Below are 15,334 nucleotides of genomic sequence, written 5' to 3'. Positions count from 1 at the left end.
GTTCTGAAGCTACACAGGATGCCGGCTTTTAAATAAAGTTTTTTTTTTGATGACAAAGAAATGATTACAGTTGTCTGCTAGTCACAAATGAATATCACTCTTGCAGCTGCTTGGCCTGAGCTTAGCCAGCTGCTTGTCATTTGGCAACACTGCGTGGATTGACTACTTCCTGATTTTACCTTATTAAATTAAATCAGATAAATAAGATCAAATAAGAAAGCCAGCTATCAAACAATAAAAACTGGTTTTAGATTTACATGTAGCGCTATTTCCATTGCACACAACACCTCCTGCTCCACAAAACAGCAAAGAACTCCAAATGTTTTTTTTATGAAATGATTGAGCAAAATGAGTTTATTATGTAATTTTACAGGTTATAACAGGCTGGATGTTGCAGGACTACAAGTGGAATAACTGAAGATTAGATTATGTAAAAACTGCAGTTCTGATAAATACAGTAGTTGTGAAGTTTAAACCAGTGGTTTCCAGCTGGTGATTCATGGCAGTGTGAACATATTGGTTTTTACCTTTGCGAACGGTGCCAGCACCTACACACACACCATCAATTATAAAAATACTGCTGATTTATATCATAGGAAATTTTGAAACCCTAAAATGACCACAGTCAAATTCTTGCACCGTCTCTGGCTTTTTCACTTTCCTCTGTCCTCATTGGTTTTATTGTGACCACAAGGAATGTTGCAAATGATATACCAGCACACCACTTTTGTCAGAAATAACAACATCATGTGCAGACGACTGTCTTTCGCTTTAGTCAGACTTTGGTCCTGATGCAAAACCAGATGAGCACCACTGGCTTAAACTCCTTTTAGAATAGCAGGCAGAGTGGCTTTGCAGAAAGAGTACACACAGAGAGCAGCAGAGAGAGTCTACGATCAAACGATGTTAAACTGACAGACGGAAGGCTTCTCTTCACGACAGTTCTCATCAAACCACTTGCCCTTGGAGGCCACAGACAGGACGGCACAGTTCTGGGACTGGCCGCCGTCTGGCTGGGGGTTCCGGTAGTTGGATGTGTCCCAATTTTTGTAAGTGATGCTGGAGACAGTCTGGTCCACCCAAGTGCCTTCGGTCATCATGTCGTTGATGCCCAGCCAGACCTGATCATCGGGGCCAATGCTCTGGCGGATGTAGTCTCTGAGCTGGTCATTCTCATCGCCGGACATGGGCGCACAGAGGACACCGCCCAAGGCATTGCAGTCTTCACTGGCAGTGTGATAACGTTTCTTCAGAGGTTCAGCCAAGAAACACTTGCCATGGATCTTTATGCCTTTTAAGCAGACTGTTAAACAGAAAGAGGCAGAGAAGGATTCTCAGCTGGTAAGACCAGAAGAAACAAAATTAAAAATGTAATTGTGTAAATATAAATGCCAGGGAAAGGCTCTGGTTGTCTGACATATAATTTCCTGTGAGTACATAATTGTACCTTTACATGCTGGCTTTACCTGTTTGCAGAGACTGTTGTTCCTTAAGCAGGTTAAGCTCATGGACAATGTCATTAATCTGTTTCTGGAGCTCTTCAATGGCAGAATCCTTTGTTGTATCTGATTCCAGAAACACAGTAAACATTCACGGGGATGTGTAAATAACTTAGAAAAAGGAAAGGTGTTCTGCAGCACTACACAATAAAAGCATGAATTGAATAAACCTGTCATTCTTCCTGCAGATGGTTTCTCTGTCTCTACCGTTACCTTTTTTCACTGTCTTCCTCCTGGTCGTAGTCTGCTGAAGTGAGCAGTTTGTGAGCAGCAGCACTCCCAGCAGCACGCACACTCCTCTGAACTCCATGGTTTGACGTAGTGAATCAGGCTGCTGCACCGTGGATGCTCGCAATTTATCCCTCTCTCACCCTCCCTCTCATCTCTGTGAACAAGGAAAAATACTGAAGTTCAAAGCTGCTGTTTGTATGAATAACAGTCCAGCCTCCAAGGCCTTTAAGGACAGTGTGTGTATGTGTGTGTGTCATCTGGCTCCAGACTCTTAACGTGGAGTGTTGACCAGGACCAGGCCTGGAAAGCAGGTGGAGGCTGGCAGACAGGGCGAGACGGTGTGAAGCTGCTGTGACATAACCCCTGCTTTCATCCAGGTGCATGAAAAAGACATAAACACACACTGACTTCTCTGTGGCATGAAAGGATAAATGACAGGTTATTTCTTGGCTGAAAAGATTTTTAAACCTCTTTCTTTCCGAAAAAGTTTGCCAAAGCATTTTCTGGAAGTCAGTTAAAATTTGTGGAATGATTTGGAAAATTTAAATATGTCCCGGTGTTTTTGGCAGAAATTTCTTGTTGTTATTATTGATAAATGATGACATTTTTTCATTTTATACTTCTGCACATACAGCCTTGATGATACATATGAGTTTGTTTTGGACCTGTGACTCTGTGCACACACCCTGCAACAGTCTGAGGAAAAAGAGTGGAAATGATCCAGGGTCACATCTGGTCTTTCTGTAAGACTGCTGACACGTGGCAAACACAAAAGAGACCGGACTGTTCCTGTGCAGACCTGCTTCTGACTTCAGCTCTGGAAAGACTTTAAACGTTTCTTTACTAAAATATAAATGAAGCACAGCACGGCGAGTGACAACAATAGGATATTGTTAAATACAATCATCATCCACAAATTTCATATAATAGAAATAAGTTAAAACCACATTATAGTCTGTCCGATTTTGCACACGTACAAATATTTTGATAAACAAAGTCTAGTGATTAGTAAGTTTTCAAACGTGAATATTTAGAAGCTCTTTCATCTTTGCTTTTGGTCAATTTATTTTGTATCTGTAGTGTAAAAACTCCAGTTATGGCTACCAAATTCTAATAATTTAACCCTTGAGTCTGAGTGGAAATTTGCATCAAATGACAGAGGTAGGGTGTTCAAATTATAAAGTTTATTAGAAAATGCCACATACATGAAAACACATCGTCCAAACAGGAGCTAACTGAGGAAGCCAACTTTCTGTCTCCTCTTTCCTTGCGCCTCTTCCTGCTGCAGCAGTGCCATGAGTGGAGCATGAAGAGCTTTCCCGACTCGTTTTCCAGCCTGAAAACAAAAAACACACTGTGACGTCTTTCTGCTGTTGCAGCATAGTCATTTTGGACAGTGCCAGCCTAGCTGTTCCCAGCTGCTAAGCTAAGAGGCAACTGGATTTGCATATAAGGTACAGATATGTTAAACTTCCAACACTCAGCAACAAAGCTAATAAGAGTATTTCAGTATCTTTACAGTACATGATCATCCAAATGCAGCATCTGTGTAGTAGCCCAAGGTCAATTGTTGCCACTTTTTTAATGACATTATAATAATTCCTCAGCTGTGGTGAGAAGAGGACAGATGGCCGAGGAGGACAAAGCTCACCTCTGTCATTTCAAAGATGCTCTCTGGGTCCAGGCTGCCTCCGCCCACCTTCCTCGTGCAGGTGACTGTGCCCTTGTGCGTGACAGAGATAATGAGGCTCGCCACAGAGCAGGCCTTCTCCTGCAGAGTAGCATCCACCACATGCCTGTGGCCCACCTGCACAGAAAGCCAGTCTATAAGTATCACACATTGTGTCATTGCAGACTTCTGAGTGTCAGCATGTAAGCTCACCTTACACAAGGTCACTACACAGGGAACGTTCTCTACGTTAATTCTCATACAGTCATAGGGGTCATCGGACAGCTCAATCTCCTTTCTCCCCTCTTCGTCAGCTGATATGTGAACTTTGGGAATCCTGTCAGTGAAGTGATCAGAAGTCATCAATAATCTTTCTTTACCATAAAAAACAAACAAACTGTTTAGTGTGATTGATAAGTGTGTGGCCTGTGGTAAAAGCAGCAGTCATGCAGCTCTCTTTAAATGCAGTTTGGCTGAATTATACAAACAGTATCCTGGAAAGTGGATTTATTTATGTTCAACATCAACACAATACATCTGATTTGTTACTATTAGACTACAACATCTTTCTGAGTTTCTGGTGGTCCAAGATGACAACTTCAGAGAGAAAGGATTCAAAATGTTTTAATACAGACCCCTTTAACTTAGGCCACAAATTCAACAAATGATGTATTGAGCAGTCATAAAAACATACTCACTTTGTGTTGAAGAGAGCTGCTTTAATAGCTATGGAGATGGCATCATACAAGTTCCCATCACACTGCAGAAGCTATGACAAAACATCAGACTTGATCAATAAAAACAATAAGTACATGTATGCAGGATAAAAAAAAACACCCTCTGCATGGGTTCTAGCTGCTGCTACTCACCAGGACATCCACATACAGCACCCAGCAGTGTTCTCCTCGACTTATACAGAGACTCTTCAGATCTAGACTGTGCTTGTTGTTGAAGACTTTGTAGAGGGTGTTGCTCAGCTCTGTCCCCAGCTCCTCGCCTCCTCTACCCTCAAACTCAGGGGTTGCATTTGCAGAACTGGTGACAGAAGGAGAAAGCAAAACAAGATGGATATTAATCAATGCAACACTACCGCCTAGTGGCAGGGTATCCATCAAACATATCTTCACTTTACCTACCAGTCAACAAAGAATTCTAAATAGCCCTCATTTGGCAGCATAGGCCTCGGTTTTCCAATCTCTGCCTTAACTCCAACTAGAACCGCTGTGTGGCCCTGAAAGAGACACAAAGCGAGCAGACATTACACAGGTTAGGAAGTAGCAGAGTGGCTGAGCGGAGCATGAAACGTTTTATTCAGAGCAACAGTTTGAAATATGTAGCACCAATTTTAATGCAAATACTGCTGATTGTCATTACCAGCGTGACTTTGGCTGATCCGTCAGTGTTGGACACCATATCAGTCTCTATTTCCATGTGTCTGTAGTCCTCACAGCCTCTTCCATCCACCCGTAAGTCATCCTGATGACCAGGAAAAACATGTCAAAGGAGAGAGCTAGCGCTAACATGGCTAGCTTTTGCGCTGCTACATCACAAAACTGAATAACTCCCGTGTTGTTCATTAATAGTAATTCAACACCAATGTAGGGCTAAGTGGTTAAAATATTTGTTTTAAAAAAAAAGCTTACCCTTATTCCGTGTAAAATGTACACCTTTTCAGCCTCGCTAACCTGCACTGTTGCCATTCTGTTGGCATGCGTAGATCCGACGCGCTTCTTCTACGTCATCAAAAGGCGACAATAAAACCAAATCAATCACTTTCCAATTTAAATCTCGAAAAATACACAAATGATTGAAATGTATGACTGATAAAAAAAACAGATAATAACACAACACTGATAATAACACAATGCACTTCCCTGTGCGTGATTTAACACCGTATCACATATGTACTTTAGTAAAATATATATTTTGACATGTAAAAGACCAAGATTTCTATTTAAAACAGTATTTCACTGTATCTTATGATTTAAGTAAAACGGGATCTGTATTTAATGTTAACATTCCAGCTCCATCATAGACTCTGAGTCAGTTTTAAGAGCCATTTTACTCACATTTTCATGTAAAAGGCTGGCTGGACTTACTGATGCTAGATCTAATACTATAAATTGTTGGAACGTATTTGCCCTTAGTGTCTTTCAGATAGCCTAGTAGTCGCAGCATACTTGACACTTCCAGCGAACAGCATCGCGCATGTGTTTGTCTTTGTAAATCTCATATTGCTTGTCTCTAAAACTAGATTGTTCGGAACTTCCTGCTTCACATTTATTTTTCCTTACATTTCCTTACATTACATTACTGTAATCTTATTACATTGAAGATAAATATTTTACATTAAAAAAACATATATTATCCTAAAACATATATATCATAAATAGATGATATATAATCCAGTTCAAAGAAGCACACCTCTAACCACAAATAAAAGCTGCATACATGTAAAAAAAACAGTGTCTTTTCTGCTAGAGACTGATATTTATGCACTTTAATTTAACCGGTTTTTAATAGTGTTGCAGAGAGCATCTTGGTCCACAATTTTAGCTGTGTCTAATAATATGATCTGTATATAAAAAAATTGGCTCCTGACAGTCCGCGCTCAGGGCACGGACGCCCTTGCGGGCGGGGGAGTGTATCGGACTTCCTGGTTGGCTCCTCGTTTTGTTGTCCTGCTGCACGCAGAGTTTACTGGATCTGACAGAGGAGGAAGAACCGGAGCAGCGGCCTGTTTCAAGTTTTGGCCTCCGGCTCACTGTAGTTAGCATACTAATAAGCACATTAACACCTCATCGAAACCCCGGCTGCGGCAGTGAAAGTGGGGGCAGAGCCGCGGAGCTGTTCAGAGCGGCTGTCCGGAGATCAGTGAGCTTAGCTGGGATTGAGCTAAAGGACGCAGCGGCGGGCGGTGGCGGCGGCGGCGGCGGACTGGAGCTCTGTGTTAGGTGTGTGATCAAAGCCGTGAAAACTACGTGAGGACTTGAGAAACTTATCGACGAAGTCAGGTGAGGGTAAGGTAGGTTGTCAAAGTTGGATGTTGTTACCCACATTGTAGCTACAGCAGATCCAGACATCCTGCTCTGCTCCAGCTGCTAGAGTCAACTTCCTGGTCGGGGTTTATTGTAACACTTACTGGAAGTTGATGCTGTAAATCTCCGTGAAGCCATATTCACTTTTTGGGCTTTGCTAAGATTACAAGGTTACCTCTATGGTCATCCTTATTTCACGTTTTTTTCAATCCAAGCACATTGGATTTAGAGCAAATCAGCTGTACAGATGTGCACATCCAGTCTGAAAGGACTTAGAGGTAGATGCACCAGAATCACCCAAAATGCATTGTGGCAACCACGGAGGAGGTTTGGAGACAAAGCTCAGTGAGGTCTGCAGCCAAGGGGGTGGTCTTAGGTTTATACTACACTTATAAGTATAGATTGTCTGAACTTGTGCTCATCTAACCTCAAAATGAAGTCGGAGGTTGAGTCTGTGAGGCCACAAAGATATCAATCAGTGTTCTGGGTAAAGATCTCTGAAGGATTGTTTTGAGTGAAACAATCCTTTGCAGGATGACTGACAGATATTTGTGTTGTCAGATGAGTGTAACAATGTGCAGTTTATCCCAGCAGGAGGTCAGCTGTCTCTGCCTCTGATGCTGCCTGCCCGCATTAGTCGCCACTGTCACTCAGCGCTGTCACTTTGAAATGTAGCAGCGGGGTATCAAACGTACCCATAAATCATTGATTGGGTATCTGGCTGGGGTGCATACATTTTGAGTGTGCCGCCTGCTACAGTATGAATTTACACAGACTGTATCTCAGCTCGCCGCAGAGGTGACTGTCATTGTATAGGAGAGAGTGAAACTTATACAGTCTACTACAAACAAACCATTGACTGAGTTGTTAATGATCTCTGGTTTTACAGTAACATTATCAGGACTTATCTTCCTGTATCCCCCTCCTCTCTGGAACATGTTTTACTTGGTGTCTCCCATCTGCTGTAAACATGTCAACACAAGAATTATCACCAGTGGCTTGACTGATAAATCTAAACCTGTTTAACAGGCTGACATAATCTTGAATACTGTGATTGCCAGGATCATTGACAGAAAAGTAAATAACATTGTTCTTTATATGAATTTAGTAAAAGTGTTTAGGAGAACATTGATGTCACAGTAAAGTAATCAAATGATTAGAAATAATACAATAATCAGAATACCGTAGATAACATCACAGTTGTGGGCTGTAACATGAGCATGCAGGTGATTGATGTGCTGTATGGATTAAGATGAAGCTGCTGTAATGGACTGTGAGATGTTTTAGTTTAATCCAGAGATGACTTTGAATGATTTTGGAACACTGTGCTGTTTTCATTGTGATTAAATTCCTGTCCTCAGGGGAAGCGTGCCTAACTGGCCTGATCAATGACGGGGCCCTAATTAATACAGACATAAAAGTGAGATTAGGCTCAGTTAAGCCTAACGGATAGATTGAATCCTTAGGATTGACTTTAATCTGCAGTTTTAGTTAAATAAAAAGGGTGCAGAGGTTCATCTACATTTTCTTCATGTAATGTTTTTTTTTTCCGACATTTGGACCTTTTGAAGTCCTCTTTTTATCCACAGACACTCAGACCTGCTCAATTGCTTATTCATGAGTCTCCAGACAGCTCTGCACACTGAAGCCCAGGTCAGTTCAGGACAATAAGGTGTACGCTGTTTGGTTAAAGCGTTGCTTCGTCTCATTTTTAAGGACAAATTAATGTATTTGGACTTATGGCCAGTGGTATAGCAGGGTTGTCCAATAACCGGAAGGTTGGTGGTTCAATCCCAACTCCTCCCTAGTCACTGTTGTGTGTCCTTGGGCAAGACACTTTACCCGCATAGCCTCCAGTGTACTCACTGGTGTATGGCGCTCTTTGCTGGGCTGTCTTAAGCAATTTCCCCATTGTGGGACTAATAAAGGTTTCTTAATTTTTAATTTTAATTTAATACCAGCCAGTGTTTGTTCCTCCTCCAGTTAAGGCTTTCTCCTAAAGGCACCCATGTTACTTATGGATCAGCTTGCTCTTAGTCGTAGAAGTAGTACGAGAAGAAAATAATCAGCAGATGATATAAAATGACTGCACACACCGTCTTTAGTTGACACACTCTGGGTTTCAGATCTCTCGCCTAATTCTCTAATTCCTTTTCCTCTTTCATTCTCTTCCCATCTCTCTGCCCCCCCTTCCTCTCCATCTGTCTCTGCTCGCAGCATGCGGTTGGAGCCACAGGCGCTGTAGGATGAAGAGCCCGGCGCACCGCACCAGGGACATCGAGCGGCAAGCGGGCTACCTGAAGCCTGAGCACTGCGCCCCGCCCCCTCCCCGCAGCACCTCCGACACCATGTGGTTCATCCGTGACGGCTGCGGCATCGTGTGTGGCATCATCACCTGGTTCCTGGTCTTCTATGCTGAATTCGTTGTTATGTTCGTCATGCTGCTGCCTGCCAAGAGCATCGCCTACAGCCTCTTCAACGGAGCCCTATTCAGTGGCCTTGCCTTCCTCGCCCTCGCCTCACATGCTAAGGCGATGTGCACGGACCCGGTCAGTCAAACCATCAACATCATCTTGTAAAGACTGTGATTGTTTAAACTTCCCCCTCTTAGATGTAAACCTGTCTTTACTGCCCAAGTAACAAAGCTGGTTTAAAACTGTTTCCTGTGAATGGCACTTGTAAATAACAGGATCTTTCTTCACCTGCTTCATCACGTGATCTTTTTTTATCTCCTCCCTCTATCAGGGAGCAGTGCCAAAAGGGAACGCAACCAAAGAATTCATCGAAAGTCTGCAGCTCAAACCAGGACAGGTGGTGTACAAGTGTCCCAAGTGCTGCAGCATCAAGCCTGACCGAGCCCACCACTGCAGGTACAGCAGGAGAAATAGAACCGACTCTGCACATTTTAAGATGCTGAAGTCTCGATGTGATTCCCCCCCCACTGGGAACTCTACTCCTCCTCTGTGTGTTTTTCTGCGCTGGCACTCCTGCCTCCTCTGTGTGTGTTCTGTGTTTTTTTGTTTGAGAGTAGCTGTGCAGCATTTCCCTGCAGAGCCTCTGTCTTGATAATAAGGAGTTTCCTCTGTGGCTGCTCGGTGGTTTCTCTGGGAGATCCAGGCATGAAAAGTGCAAAAACACCTCAGAGTAATTGAATTGTAAAGATGGCGAATCACTCACACTCTAACACAAAGATGGCTGTCAGTTTGAATGAAACAGATGATATTGTGTTGTATATTACGAGTCATTTGTGTGGGCGGTTCAGATGACACACACACACACACACACACACACACACACACACACACACACACACACAGAAAGAATGGCAGCTTTTTAAAAATATAAAACATGTGACTATGCAGTATCACACGCTGCTATGTGATTATATTACCTGTCATTTCCATGTTTCTGTTTGTATTGATCATGGTACTGATATTATAGGAATATAAACATAATACAATATAAACATAATAGATCTGCTTGTGTGTCCCCTCAGTGTGTGCAAACGCTGCATCAAAAAGATGGACCACCACTGCCCATGGGTGAACAACTGTGTCGGAGAGAACAACCAGAAGTACTTCGTGCTCTTCACGGTGAGTCTTCAAATGCAAAGAAAACCATTAAGTTATTTTGGCTTTTCAAAATAAGGGCAATTAATTCTGGTTTGTTTTCAGATGTATATTGCACTAATATCCTTCCATGCATTGATCATGGTGGCCTTCCATTTTGTTTTCTGCTTTGAAGAAGACTGGACAAGTAAGTAGCATACTGTATTATATTAGTTTAGTATAATGAGGAATGAGTGCTTATCTCTTTTTTTTGCATGACACATTATCTGTACTTTCTGACCATTAAAGGAAAACACTCAGACCTATTAAGCAGTTTTCTCTGTTTCAAAGCACTGTTCCTCTTTTTCATGAAAACTATTCCTCCCTTTCTAGAATGCAGCAACTTCTCTCCGCCAGCGACTGTCATCCTCCTCATCCTCCTCTGCTTTGAGGGTCTCCTCTTTCTAATCTTCACTGCAGTCATGTTCGGGACTCAGGTCCACTCCATCTGTACTGATGAAACGGTAAGTGAGCACTTCACCATCAAACCCTGATAAAGACATAGATGATACAATAAATTAAAATATAAAGATTTTAGTATTTAACACCCAAAATACTCAAAGTTATTTATAAAAAAAATATGATGAGGAACACCAGACTGTCAAATGAAAATACTATAATATCTGTGAGTTCCCTAAATAAAATTGTAATAATAAAAGAGAGCGGCTCTGAAATCGCACAGTAAATCAGAGCAGAGTTGTAAGTAGGAGCAGGTAATTCACTCACAGCTCCCAGGTGGGCTGAGATTAGAGCATTTACTGCTCAAACCACCCACGAGGATGACTCATGGTGTCATAATATTCACTACAAAGAAGGTTTATTTCAGTCTAATGGGGCCTGCAGTTATGGACATATGTTTGTGCGTCTTCATGTGTGTCTGTCTGTCTTCTGAGGACATGAGAGAAGAACAAAAGAATGCATGACGCCTTTTTCTTTCAGTAATTACGTTAGAATTTAAAGACACTCGCATGTACACAGCTATTACCTCACATGCGTCTTATATTTGATCCTGCAGGGTATCGAGCAGCTTAAAAAAGAGGAGAGAAGATGGGCCAAGAAGTCTAAGTGGATGAATATGAAGGTGGTGTTTGGACACCCATTCTCGATAGCCTGGCTGAGCCCCTTTGCCACACCCGACCACGGCAAGGCAGACGTGTATCAGTACATCGTGTGAAAGCTGGAAACTAAGCTGAGCTCTGCTGCTGCTGCTGCAGACAAAGACTGATCAGTCCTGGAGTATGTACTCCTCTTAACCACCTCTAGGTTTTCTTTCCTTCATGAATTCTGAATATTTCAGGGTGTTCTGTTGTAAGTTATTATGTCGTCTTTTTAATTTTACCGTCTCCCTCTTGGTGCTGACTGAGATTAACGAGGTGTAGCTGCACAACAAAGCTCTACGAGGAAGAAAAACACGTGCGAATCACAGAGAGAGCTTTGCCTTGGCTGGAGTTAATATTTCTGCAGTATGTCTGATCATTTCCTTCTTCCAATACTAACCAATGTGAACTGAACATCCAGAACGTTTATTCTCAAAACGGTGCGATCAGGGTGCCGAGCTGGACACCTGGTTCTGTCTTCCTGTAGACCTGATCCTTTCTCCTCATTCGCTGTATTATTGCTGTGGCTGTTTTGCCTTAGAACAGTGCATTAGTGAACAGCTCAACATTTTTTTTTTGCCTTAATGTGACACTGCAGGGTCACGCTGGTTAATAATGCATGTTGAAGTGAGATTGTTTTCAATGCCAGTTAGGTGAGTTTGAGCAGGTCACAGTGAGTGCATTTTATCAATCTTTTTTAATCACAGTAAACACCACCTTATCTGGCATATCTACAGAGCTCCAGAGCGGCCATAGACTTCAAAAGCAGGAAGCAGTGACTCAGAGCACAGAGGGTCAAAATGCGGGAACTAATTTGTCAAATTATGGAAACAACTTCATCAAAAGCAGGGATTATTGTGTAGTTTAAACAAGGAAGTGAAATGGGAGAACCAATGATCAAAACATATAGACAAAATGAAATTGATCAAAATGTCTGGTAAAAAAATAAATTAAGGACCATATTAGTAACAACATAGGAACCAATATGTGGAAATAAATGAGTCAAAACCTGGCTCCAAATAGGACAAAATGGCTCAGAGCGCTCTGTGTGGTATATATTTATATATTTATTGATGTCCACTCCAGGTCTCCACACTTATCAGAACAGCAGAACAGGTCAGTTTTGTGAATTTGTTATTGTTTAGCCGCACTAAAGCAGGCTGTCTGACAACGGAGGGGGGTAACATTCTCACAGTGGCCAGTTAAATTTATGATTCTTAAGATTTCAGTCTAAATGCAACTCTACCATACTCCCAAAATCACTGAATTTCTGACAGAATACATCTTTATAGTCTGTTCCTCTGCAGGTAAACTAAGATTCGTTTGTACAATAGTCAGATTCTCTTCAGTTTTAGGAACCATCAGGCAGTTAAAGCAGCGTTCCACCTCTCAGTTTGATCACCAGCTTAGTTGGAAAGTCAGGGAATAAATCAACACACATCGCTCTCTGAATGCACTGACCCTGCGTGTAATTCACTTGCTCTCTATTGATGGAATTTGCTTGTGGATGATGTAGTTTGTTTTTGTTAGCTCAACTGGACAGGGAGACAAAAAAATAAAAGCCTTACAAGATAAAACGTTGATTCATATTTAGGTCAGTGGAGAATGTTCACTGAGGCTTGAAAGACTAGAAACGCATGTTTTAGCTGTCGGATCTGTGGACGATTACAGAAAGCTGAGAGTTTGATGCTGATAGACTGAACACGCCTTCGCCCCGATCTATCGAAGCCTTACTTCACTTCTAATTGCGCTTTTGAAAATAAAGTTAGAGGGATAATTTAAACATACGTGTTGCCAAATTAAAATAGGATTATTGTCAAAAGTGACATTTAAATGGATTTTAAACTTTCGAGTGACGATGCAGCAGGTTTACACATAGCACCAGCTTCCTTCTTTCTAACACAGTGGTCAGGTATTTGTTGTGCTTTCTGTTGGCCACGTGTTTTCTTTCTGTTTTTTTTCTGTGGTATTTGTTTAAAGGGAAATGTAATAAAACTGTATGAACATGACACAACTTTTAGTTGAGAATTATGGACATTTTATCTACAGTGTATCATTATTGCAATAAAGGAAGTCATCCTATGTGATCAAACCCAAGGATACAAATAAAATGTATTTGATACCACTGTAAAAAAATAAAAAAAATAGGAGCGCCTCATTGCAGAAATGCACTAAACACAACCTAAGAAAGATAAAATCTAATGTTGTTGTCACAACTTAATTCAGATTTTCATAACAAAACACACAAAAATATGTTTTGATGATTTTCTGCTGCTTGATTTTAAACAGTTACCTGCAAAAAAACACTTTAATTGAACTTTGAAATATGTTCAATACAAACAAAGTGATACAAAGAAAGTATCTTCTGTGTTTTCTATTTTTTTTTACCAGCTTTATTGATAGAAGCTGCTCTTATGAAGCATAAAGCTCGTAGTATTTACAGACTAGCTCAAGGCTAATGCTAGTGAAGCTCCATTAACTACAGTAAGGACCGGTTTCATTAGAAATAACTGAGTTTAAATGCAAAAAAAGGTCAGGAAATCATAGAACTTCACGTCCCATTGGTCTAATTGAAGGTTTTCGATCTATTCTGTTTGAACGTTTTTCCACAACAAGACAACAATCTCTCAGTGATGGAGACAAGGATGCTGTCAGATGAGATGTTTATTTAATCATTTAATGGTGTTTCCTCCTCTTACATAGCATTTTTCTATTAACAGAATATATTTACACTTGTACAAATGTCACATAATCTGTAAGACATTGTGTTTTTTTAATATCATTTTGCTATCTAATCAAATTGTCTCAGTTCACATTAAAAAGTGGAAACACGATGTGATAGTTTGTCAGTGCAGTAGCCTTCAGATTGAACATGTACAGCTGAGTGGTTTTCTAATCTCTCTGTACACCCACATCTACAGTGTTTGTGCACACAGATAGAGGTACGTCACTCCATGCCATGCTGCTGTGACAGAGCCGTAAAGTGTGGCTATTGCAGAAGCTCTGTTACAGTGACAGCGGGTTCACAGGTCGATGGTTCTCCCTTATATTATGCCGGAGAAAAGCCAGGCACCCCAATAATATATCCAGAACCACGAGCTAAGACTGCAGATATTAAAGGTAGGTTACATATCTCAACAATCACCTTCTTGCTGAGACTTACACGAGAAGATCAACACTACGCATGTTAGCTAACATCTTAGCTTAGCTTAGCATTAGGACTGGAAATAGTTTTAACTTGTAAAACAAACTTAACAATATGATGAATGTTATTGTGCTAATCGGCCAGTTAGCTTAGCTTAGCACAAGGGCCTAACAGCATCTCACTAATACACATCTGTGAGATTTACAGGTGCCTTTATACAGAGCTAAGCTAACTCTTTTTCTATTTCCAGTGTTTATGCTAAGCTAAGGTAACTGCAATAAAGAGATATAGAATAAGGGTTTTTAACAAATCAGTTGTTTGTTTGGCTAATAACATTATGCTAGTTTTGTTTAACACATTTCTACATAGCTCCTTTTTTGCCAAGCTAAGCTACCTGCTAACTAGCACTAGCAGTTAATAGAGAGATAAAGTCTCTCCCGATAAAGTCTTTCTGGGCCAATGCCAGTACATTGTTTTATACTAGTAAAAAAATAAAAACAAAATCTCATAATTTAAAAGATAATTTAAGTTGTAATACAGTTTTGTTTGAAACTGCATATTTTAAACAATTTTTTTTTCAATCACCAGTATGGATATGTTTTCTGAAATAAGGAGCCATGGTGCTCCACTGCATTCACAGCGTAGTATTTATCTTCTCTGCAAAAAAAAAACAAGGAAGCAAAATTTCCAAAAAACATGTAACACTTATCCAGGAAGTAATGTAGCCCGATGTTGCTGCTTTAAAGCATCAGCCAGCCTTTTCTTAAAGAGACAGCCTCATTTTATAATCACATTGTCACTGCAGTCACATTAATAGGGATGCATGTAAATCACACAATATAAAACCTACACCGCAGCAGCTGGAAGGACATCTGATATATCTGTGTGTTGCTGCTGTGTGTGGATTTTTTTTACACAGGTATTTTAGCTACCATTATGCATTAATAATATGATATGTATCCAAACTACAGCAAGGTGTGATCTTAAAAACACTTTTCAATAACGCAGACTTTGATGTCAAATCCCTGCATACTGATTCATGCTAAC

At 40.9% G+C, this 15,334-nt stretch overlaps 3 protein-coding genes across 5 annotated transcripts; 1 reads left to right on the top strand and 2 right to left on the bottom strand.

Annotated features, from left to right (window-relative positions):
- Positions 1 to 389: 389 nt before the first annotated feature.
- On the bottom strand, positions 390 to 1,812 carry clec3bb (C-type lectin domain family 3, member Bb). The gene is made up of 3 exons (XM_028399492.1): positions 1,713 to 1,812; positions 1,467 to 1,565; positions 390 to 1,303 (listed from the first exon to the last, which is right to left on the bottom strand). The coding sequence occupies exons 1-3, from the start codon at positions 1,807 to 1,809 to the stop codon at positions 897 to 899; spliced, it is 603 nt and encodes a 200-aa protein (XP_028255293.1). The 5' UTR covers positions 1,810 to 1,812; the 3' UTR covers positions 390 to 896.
- A 1,087-nt stretch (positions 1,813 to 2,899) lies between these two features.
- On the bottom strand, positions 2,900 to 5,130 carry exosc7 (exosome component 7). Its single transcript, XM_028399383.1, has 8 exons — positions 5,043 to 5,130; positions 4,774 to 4,875; positions 4,536 to 4,630; positions 4,269 to 4,434; positions 4,098 to 4,168; positions 3,613 to 3,736; positions 3,382 to 3,537; positions 2,900 to 3,066 (listed from the first exon to the last, which is right to left on the bottom strand). The coding sequence occupies exons 1-8, from the start codon at positions 5,097 to 5,099 to the stop codon at positions 2,962 to 2,964; spliced, it is 876 nt and encodes a 291-aa protein (XP_028255184.1). The 5' UTR covers positions 5,100 to 5,130; the 3' UTR covers positions 2,900 to 2,961.
- Positions 5,131 to 6,046: 916 nt separating this feature from the next.
- Positions 6,047 to 13,234, top strand: zdhhc3b (zDHHC palmitoyltransferase 3b). Of its 3 annotated transcripts, none has more exons than XM_028399666.1 (7): positions 6,047 to 6,353; positions 8,655 to 8,986; positions 9,183 to 9,307; positions 9,934 to 10,030; positions 10,112 to 10,193; positions 10,379 to 10,509; positions 11,061 to 13,234. In XM_028399666.1, the coding sequence occupies exons 2-7, from the start codon at positions 8,684 to 8,686 to the stop codon at positions 11,217 to 11,219; spliced, it is 897 nt and encodes a 298-aa protein (XP_028255467.1). In that variant the 5' UTR covers positions 6,047 to 6,353; positions 8,655 to 8,683; the 3' UTR covers positions 11,220 to 13,234. The 3 variants fall into 3 exon arrangements, with proteins under 3 accessions (XP_028255467.1, XP_028255466.1, XP_028255464.1); XM_028399665.1 differs by having other exon boundaries at positions 6,047 to 6,413; XM_028399663.1 differs by having other exon boundaries at positions 6,047 to 6,424.
- Positions 13,235 to 15,334: the final 2,100 nt, after the last annotated feature.

The sequence above is a fragment of the Parambassis ranga genome, chromosome 2 (genome assembly GCF_900634625.1).
Source record: "Parambassis ranga chromosome 2, fParRan2.1, whole genome shotgun sequence".
Taxonomy (NCBI): domain Eukaryota; kingdom Metazoa; phylum Chordata; class Actinopteri; family Ambassidae; genus Parambassis; species Parambassis ranga.
This window is presented reverse-complemented; position numbering and strand designations above follow the sequence as displayed.

Bases quoted from the DNA above. Each gene is read 5' to 3' on its own strand.
- exosc7 (XM_028399383.1), bottom strand. From the start codon at position 5,099: ATGGCAACAGTGCAGGTTAGCGAGGCTGAAAAGGTGTACATTTTACAC. The intron at 4,876-5,042 runs GTAAGCTTTTTT...CCTGGTCATCAG, and splicing joins ACATTTTACACGGAATAAGG to GATGACTTACGGGTGGATGG. The intron at 4,169-4,268 runs GTGAGTAGCAGC...GTTTTGTCATAG, and splicing joins TGCTGTATGTGGATGTCCTG to CTTCTGCAGTGTGATGGGAA.
- clec3bb (XM_028399492.1), bottom strand. From the start codon at position 1,809: ATGGAGTTCAGAGGAGTGTGCGTGCTGCTGGGAGTGCTGCTGCTCACA. The intron at 1,566-1,712 runs GTAACGGTAGAG...TTCTGGAATCAG, and splicing joins GAGGAAGACAGTGAAAAAAG to ATACAACAAAGGATTCTGCC. The intron at 1,304-1,466 runs GTAAAGCCAGCA...TCTGTTTAACAG, and splicing joins ACAACAGTCTCTGCAAACAG to TCTGCTTAAAAGGCATAAAG.
- zdhhc3b (XM_028399666.1), top strand. From the start codon at position 8,684: ATGAAGAGCCCGGCGCACCGCACCAGGGACATCGAGCGGCAAGCGGGC. The intron at 10,194-10,378 runs GTAAGTAGCATA...CTCCCTTTCTAG, and splicing joins CTTTGAAGAAGACTGGACAA to AATGCAGCAACTTCTCTCCG. The intron at 10,510-11,060 runs GTAAGTGAGCAC...TTGATCCTGCAG, and splicing joins CCATCTGTACTGATGAAACG to GGTATCGAGCAGCTTAAAAA.